This window comes from Poecilia formosa, unplaced genomic scaffold (assembly GCF_000485575.1).
Source record: "Poecilia formosa unplaced genomic scaffold, Poecilia_formosa-5.1.2 Scaffold25, whole genome shotgun sequence".
Lineage (NCBI taxonomy): Eukaryota > Metazoa > Chordata > Actinopteri > Cyprinodontiformes > Poeciliidae > Poecilia > Poecilia formosa.
Window position 1 is genome coordinate 3,107,516 of NW_006799964.1, and position 8,276 is coordinate 3,115,791.

General features: G+C 38.3%; 1 protein-coding gene across 2 annotated transcripts; it reads left to right on the forward strand.

Moving 5' to 3' along the window:
* The first annotated feature begins 5,904 nt into the window (after positions 1-5,904).
* Positions 5,905-7,296, forward strand: LOC107835808 (transmembrane protein 252). Of its 2 annotated transcripts, none has more exons than XM_016669446.1 (2): positions 5,905-6,399; positions 6,540-7,296. In XM_016669446.1, the coding sequence occupies exons 1-2, from the start codon at positions 6,062-6,064 to the stop codon at positions 6,760-6,762; spliced, it is 561 nt and encodes a 186-aa protein (XP_016524932.1). In that variant the 5' UTR covers positions 5,905-6,061; the 3' UTR covers positions 6,763-7,296. The 2 variants fall into 2 exon arrangements, with proteins under 2 accessions (XP_016524932.1, XP_016524934.1); XM_016669448.1 differs by having other exon boundaries at positions 6,543-7,296.
* Positions 7,297-8,276: the final 980 nt, after the last annotated feature.

The following is an 8,276-nucleotide window of genomic DNA, read 5'->3' on the forward strand; positions in this document are numbered from 1 at the left end:
TGTCAATGGGAAGATGAATGGAGCAAAATACAGAGCTGTTCAGAGGCAGCTCAAAACATCAACCAGGACAAAAAAAACCCTGGACATAATGCCACGCTACAATGAAATGGTCGAAGTAAAACCATGCACTATTCAAGTGTTAGAATGGTTCAGTCAAAGTACAGCCCTAGAGCCATTTGAGGATTTGTTTCATGTTTGAAAATATATGTTCACATTATGCTCTCCACCCAGTCTGACTGAGATTCAGCTAATTTGCAAAGAAAAATAAGCAAAAGTGAGACCTGGAGAGACCTCCCAATGTGGTTACAGCAAATGATTCAGGGTGCATTTGTTTAAAAAAAAAAAGGTTTGAAAACCAAGTATCAGTTCCCTTCCACTTTACAGTTATTAGCTAATTTGGAGATATGGTGAAGTTTGTAAACATAGTGTAACAAGTCTAAGTAAAACCAGAAAGTTTTAAACCCTCATTTCCTCCTTTGTTGTCTCCCAATCTCCTCCCTTCCTCCCTTTAAGAAAATGTTCTAAAATATTTCTTCCTCTATCACACATGGCTCTGATTTTATAAAACAGCTATCTGAAATCATCTCCAGATCCATAAAGTGACACTGCTGATTGAGACTGGGGTGAAAGGTTTCACCATTATAAAGATGTTCTCTTAAAGCTAAGAAGATTTATAATCTGTGACAAAATGGGCAGAAAAACAAAAGAAAAAACTTGGCCACAGTTTGCAGAGAGAAGGAGCATCATGGTGGTTATTGAAACCAGGCAGGCTGGAAACTTCACTATTCCTCAGGCTGGCTCATATTAACTTACATAACTGAAGGCATCAGGTATACTTTAGCACCTCAAAATGAGCTCATCAAGCTGGTTGCTGTGGGGGAAACTGTGTGTTTCAGACAGTTGCTTCAAATCATCCTAAACCACATGATTACCAAGCAAGCAGCACAGCAAACTTTCCCTCTTGCATTGACAGCAGTGGTCGGGGGGCAGGGAGTGAAAAAAAGATAATGCAACACTGCCACAAGTGGAGCATCACTGCAACTACATCTGTACCTCTCCACCGGTCTTGCACACACTGTGATTTATGTGCATAAATACAACACCATCGGCTAAACAATCAAATTGCTGATATGTATTGAGTTAGTGACCATATAACAAGTGAAGTTGTGTTCTGCTGAGCGTGCAGTCTGACCCTGATTGATGACGGGGGGTGGCAGGTCCTCATCAGGGTCCATCTGATTAATATCCGGCCCTTCACTCCTTTCCTCGCTACTAATGGCTCCCTGCTTCATCCTGTCTATTATTATCATTCAATAATGAGATCTAAAAGAAGGTATATATGTGTGTGTGTGTGTGTGTGTGTGTGTGTGCGTGTGTGTGTGTAGGTGTGTGTGTGTGTGCGTGCGTGTGTGTGTGTGCGTGCGTGTGCAGTTGTGTGTTGCACATTGAATTTATAAACAGTGTACATGCATCCTCTTTTGTATTAGAACATGTGAATAAATTAGATTATTTCACAGCTATGTGCAAAATTGATGTTTTAAATATTTATTAAAAAGTTTTCTGGGTACTCCGGTTTCTTCCCACAGTCCACAAACAGACTGTTTTTTTCTCGTGTGTCTTTGTGATGTCCTGTGAGGGAACAGGTTGCCATAATTGATTGATGTATTAATTTTGTTAGATTTTGTAATTGTCTTAATTCAGTTAAAAACAAAAAAGTTAAATGAATTGTGTATGTGCAATGATTAAAAACCCTACTTATAATTGTGCTCAGATGCTAAACAAACAAAAAAGAAAAATGGTCAGGAATTGACAAAAAAAAAACAGTACTTAGACAAAATGCTTCTTCAGTGCAGTCAATTAAAATATACATTCAGACGAGCCTTATTTGTCAGATTAAAGTAAATTTTAAAATATTATCCTTTAAGCAGGTATAAAATGTAGTTTATAAAGCCCACTTTTCTGTATTACATTTTTTTCTTTATTGTTCTGATGCAATTTTCCAATCTTAAATGTTTTGTTTTCAGCAGCTGGAGGAGACAATTCTTATAATAATAAGGAGCTATTGAAATACATACATTTTTCAATAATACTTTCATTTTTTTTTTCAAATATGACTGTATGTGCATTGCATGCCCATGGTTTTATTTATTTAAGGATAGTTTTGGCTCTGGTGTCCTTTATTAGAGCCCATTCATGATTTGTGCCCTCCACCCCCTGCGCCACCGTCGCACTCTTTCCATGATTTTATAACTTAATGTGCTTTATATCTCACCAATTCAAAGTGGCCATCAAAGCCTTCAAAACAAAAGCTCCAACTCAGAGCTTTTCCAAATAAATAAAATAAATTCACTATGAGATAGGATTTTCTCAACCTGCAGTAAAACCGTTGTAATGATTCAGGCACCGACATCCCTCTAAAGACCAACGCATTCCCAGGAGAAATCAGATGAAACTTCCCTCTGAATATGTGCCTAATCTGTGGCATGCACAGGCAGAAAACTGCAGCATCATTCAAGGCTTCAGTTTATGTTCTCAGGGCAACCGACCAGACCAGACACTGTGTGATAGCTGTGCTAGAGATAAAAGAAGTTGTCATCATCTTCAAAGCCCTGTAAAGTTCCTGGGCTGTTAAACACAGCTCAGTATCGCATCTGTCATGATTTTATATGCTGCACCAGGCTGCAGAATGAGTGCATCAGCAAGTGATGTATGGCTTGCTTAGCAATAATTAATGCCTTGATTCAGACTTAATGTTTGGCAGCTTCTGCATAGTCTGGTACTGTGTAGAGTGTCTTGTCAAAAGTATTCAAACTCCTTGAACTTTTCCGATGTTTTCATGTTATGACAACCAATAGTGGATTCGTAAGAGGTTTCTTTTTACCACTGTTTTCTTGTTTGTTGTTTTACCTTTCTTTTGAGTCATGTAAAGCACCTGGAATTGCCTTGTTGCTCAAACTTGATATACAAATAAAATTGCCTTGACTCCATGTGACACACCGTCACTAAATAGTGACGGTGTGTCACATGGAGTACACTCTGCTCCGTATCTTTTTGCAATGGCTCCAGGCAGCAACTTTGGACAACTAGAAACACATTTTTTCCTCTGGTTTCCTTTGAAAAACAGTTCAGACTCAGATTGGAAAGACAGCAATGTTGAACTCTTTCCAGATGTACTCAATTGAATTGTGACTGTGGCATAGGAACACATAAATGGGTTTTGATCTATATCTGTCCACTGCGGCTCTGGCTGGATGTTGTCCTACAGGAAGGTACGTCTCCACCTCCATCTCAAGTCTTATCTTGTCTCGAACAAGTTTTCTTCGACAATCTGTCAGTTTACGTAGGGAGCCCAACACATGGCTCCCTGAGCTCTCTGAGCGTGGATACAGTTTTTTAATTCAATAGCACTTTAAACTTCTTCTACTTCATTCCTGACTTGTTTGCTCTGTGGTTTTCAAGGTGCAATAACGTTCTCCAACAAACCTCTCAGACCTACGAAGAAGAGTTGGATTTATACCTAGATAAGAACACACACACTCACACACTCACACACACACACACACACACACATACACACACACATGCATAATTGGTTGCAATGTATATTTATTCAGAAACATCAAAGTAGAGGAGGATGAACATAAATGCCATATTTTAATTTGTAAAAAGAAAATTACTATTTTCTTGCACTTTGCTATTTATGCATTCCTTTGTGTGCATCTCTGACATCAATCACAACAGAGTACAAGTCATGCTCATTATTGCATCAATGTGTGCAATATCACAATCACAAATGATTGCTTGGATGCAATATTTGGTAGGTTCATGTATTTCAAGTGCCCTGCGCACTATTCCTCCATATCGGTGATATATTTGTCCTGTTGTGTGGATTTTTCATTGTCATCTACATCATTGTCACAATGTTCAGCAATGCTATGGTAATTACATGTGGTAATTACATGTTTTCCTCATATTATGCAGCCCAAATTAGAGGGTTTGGACTTGTGTCAAATGGCTTCCATTTTCAGATGATTAACTGAGGATTGCTCAATATGATGCTCAAGGCTTAGAAATTGTTTTATAACCTAACTCCACTTTAAACGTCTCCAGAATCTGATTTCTGAAACGTCTTCAGTCTTCCGCAGTCTTCGTGAAGCCGTTCAACCCCCGTTGTTTTCTAACAAACCTGTGAGACCTTCACAGAACGGCTGGATTAATGCGCAGATGAAATAACACTTACCACACACTTTTCAGATTGCCTGACTGGTTGTCTGATTTTCCTCCCATTTCACAACAATGCCCTGCGTTTCCTTAATCCATTGTATGAAACATATTATGTTTGCTGTTGCTATGCGAGAAAATTCAAAGGTTTGAGAATGTCACAGTTCTGAAACACTGGGGTGTGTTGAATAGAATGACAATGCACTTATGGAAAATCAAGATATTTCTCAAGCTGGACTGCACTCTGATATGATTGATAAAGTTTATTGAGCAATCAACCTCGATGAGCATTGAGGAGGGTGGCGACCTTTCATTCATGAATATGAAACTACTTATAAGGGCTTGAAATGATCCCATGATGATATTGTGCAACATATCAAAAGCAAAGTGCTCTACTGAAAGCAAAATGACAAGGAATGAAAGAAGGATCCGTATCAAATATGTAATGCTTTGCAAAAATGTTACCCACAAAAAAAGTCCTAAATAACAAACCCCATAAGCGCTGCATGGTGTATTCATATTTCTGCAGAGACTCATGACAGCAACAGAAAACCTGTTAAACTGATTCATTTCTCCGGCTCATATCCAGTTTAACTATTTAGTACTGACATTTTTCTTTGTTTTTTTTGTATGACAAGAAAGTTAGAAGAATTTCAAATGGAACATGTAACAAGCATCGAGACCAAAGCATCCCGAGGACTTCATTGAACATGTTGGGTTTGAGTAACTTTATTTAAGGATGCAATTATGAATACGCAGAGTGCAATAAAAAAAAATAACAATAAATAAATAAATAAGAAAATACATTCACAAAAAGGTTAAAGATCTTAAGCACTTGCAATCCAACCTCAAATTGATGCTGACAGAAGTGAAGCTGAAAAATTGGGTTATCTTTGGTTAATGGAAACATGTTTATGGAAACATTACCCAGGACCTGTGCAAAGTTTTGTGTTAAAGTTCTTTGAGAAAAAAATGTTGTGCAATGCTGTGAGAGTTTACAAGCACAGAATGTTTCAACCTGACAGCTTTGTGGTAGCTGTGGAGCAGAGGGGACAGGGGAAAAATATCTGTTTGCTCTGTTTATTGAACTGGGACCATGTACCATGAACTTATAAACTAGATTGAAAATTGTATATCTGTTTCTTTATTTGTATTGTAATATTTAGCTTACCTGTTGTCTAACAGTACATTTCAGGTGTTATAAAAGCAGTAGGATATTAGCAACTGAGAGCTTAAGATGGAATAATGTAATAAGAAAAGATACGTCTTTATCCTTTTTAACAAAACTGGCAAAAATGAAGATTCATAACGTCTACCAAGTCGGAAAAAAAACTTGACACCTTCATTGACTCTTGCTCCCCACTACCTCGCATGCCCACTGAGCCACAGTCACACTTGTTAGCCTTTTAATATCAGTAAATGATAACCTGAGTAAATGAAAAGCAGTGTTCAAACAATAAAAAAAAAAAATACCAAGGAATAATACTGAAGGACAAGAATGATGCAAAAAGACTACCGAGACTCAAAGTCATTAGAATCAGGGCCTTTAAGTGCTTCACATATATAAAAGAAATTGCAGAAAAGTTTTCATACCACATCATCAACAAACTTTAGCCTTTACCACTAGCATTATTGTTTTATTTTTTTTTTCCCCCTAGTGTTTTTGCCAAACCACGGGCAAGATCTCTCTCATACTTGTGACCTCCCTGCGTTAATATACAACCTAGCCGGGAGGATCTTTGCAGCCACTTTCTTTTACAACCGACACACGTGCTCACTGAGATGTGTGTCTAAGAGGTGCCGAGACATTTTTGAGCACATTCAATTATCTGAGATGTGAATGCACCGTTGTCATTTAGAGGACACCTCCACCTTGTACCGAAGAAGCAACGTACAGAACAATTCAGCAGTCATGGACATAAAGAAACAGCTGTTGTCCTTTGCCCGCATGTTCTTACCTTCTGTGGGATTTGTGTTCACGTGCATCGGAGCCTACCTGGTGTCCCAGCAGAACAGGCCAGGGTTCGATCACAGGATGGTCCCTGTTTACATCATGATCGTCTTCGGCTTCCTGGCCATGCTCATCGGGGTGTTCTGGAGCCTCTGCCACCTCATGAGGAGCAAGATGTACCACAGAAGAAGACACGACAGTGACATCCAGATCTTCACAGTTGAAAGGTGAAACAGCCAGTAAATGCTTGCACTGATTTTTTATTTTTTTTTCTTCATGTGATCACACTTGCATGTAAAAGAAAATAGCTAAAACTGTTAGTGTTTTTGATAAACCCATTCTTTCTGAACGCGGATCTTCTCTTCAGCAGGCCGAACTCCTTTCCTCCTCCGTACGAAGAGACCCAGTGTCCCTTCGACGTCAGCCCGGGCAGCATGCATGAGGAGGTTGTATCAGTCGATGGAGTTCCCGTGGTTTTGGATGTTGCACCTCCACTCTACACCCAGGACAGTTCAGAGAGTCCAGACTGCAGGTGGAGCTGGGAGCCACCACCTCGATACAGTCAGGTGGTCCACACTGAACACAGTTAGAAGGATGCATGTGAAGAGATGCTTCTTCCAACACCAACGGAGAAATGGGTTTTTAATCTACTCCCTAAGAGCGAGGACCACCAACTAGGAGAAGGTTCCCTAAAAAACGATGGACATCACTAAATTTGTGACTTTGCTTTACTGCAAAATGACATCAGCTGCTGTGTCAACACCCAATCTGCACTGTCTCAGTGGACACGGTTTTCTGGGACTTTACTGGGTGAAAACTTGTTGCGTTGGAACTGAAATGTGTGTTTAAGTTACTTGAATGATTTTGCTTCTGGATCAAAAAGCTGTTTTAGCTTTTTAGCACTCCGTCTTGGTTGTGTAACAAGCAAGTCGGAGAACTGAATAACACCTCTGTTATATGTTTTACAGAGTTATATACTTTGTTTTACAGAGTATAAGATCATAACATTTCTGAAAGACGTTGCACCCTGTCGTATTGCTTGTGTAATAATGTATGTAATGTAAAGGCTCAATATTGTCAACATTTCTATATTTATTCTCAGTTTTTTATGTTGCAACACATTAAAAACAGTTAAATTGTCTTCAATAACTGTAAAGTTTTATGTTAAACCTGAAGTTACTTTAATTAAAACAAATCAGTTAACTTATTTAGGCCACAACTAAATTCATTTACACCAAACTAACCTGTAAGTAAGTAGAACAAACAGTACAACCCAAAACAAAATGCAATACTTAACACATATTCACCTTTTACTCTCTTCCATTTGATTGCACTTAGTGTTATTGAAAAAAATATAAATTTTAGAGTTTGGCTGCATTAAAACTAGGGAACAAAGCAAAAACATAAATAAATAAAATACTGATACTGAAATGCATGAGTGAGATCAAATTTAATTTATCGTTTTTTAAAAAGCCAAATCGTGGCGGATGTTTTATTTTGATTCTCAATCAATTTCACATAAATAGGAACAATACAGATAACTGTTTTCAACCTGTTGCTTTTAGAAACCTTACAGTGCCTGATCGGATGAACCAAAAGCTCCAGGGAAAACATCAGACACTTGGTCTTCTCACAGTTTAGCTGAAGGGAAAACTGGGCAGCTAAAGAAGATCATTTTGTTTATGAATAGTCCCACGAAATGACTGTGGCTACGTCGTTTAGTCAAGTTATTCAAGTCAAAGGTTGCAACCACAACATTATAAAAGCAAAGAAAAGATTAACTAGTACGTCAACAGAACACCACAGCTCAGCAGTGTTTGTAAAGAAACTTCAGGAAGTGTCTCATGAATTTTAAGTATTTCCTTAAATCTCCTTCAAATATCCCACCATATCTGTGCGTATGTCTATCACGATCCCCAGACGGGTCGTTTATGTTCAAAACGCCCCGATGGTTCACTTCGGCACAATAAGCATTCAGGTGAAACAGTAACCAGAACTTTATAGCCGCCATGTTTTTATGAACTTTACGAATGTGATTAAAAAGACTTGTTTTTGTTAATTACATGATTATATTAAAATATCATTTTATAATGCCCCTTATCAT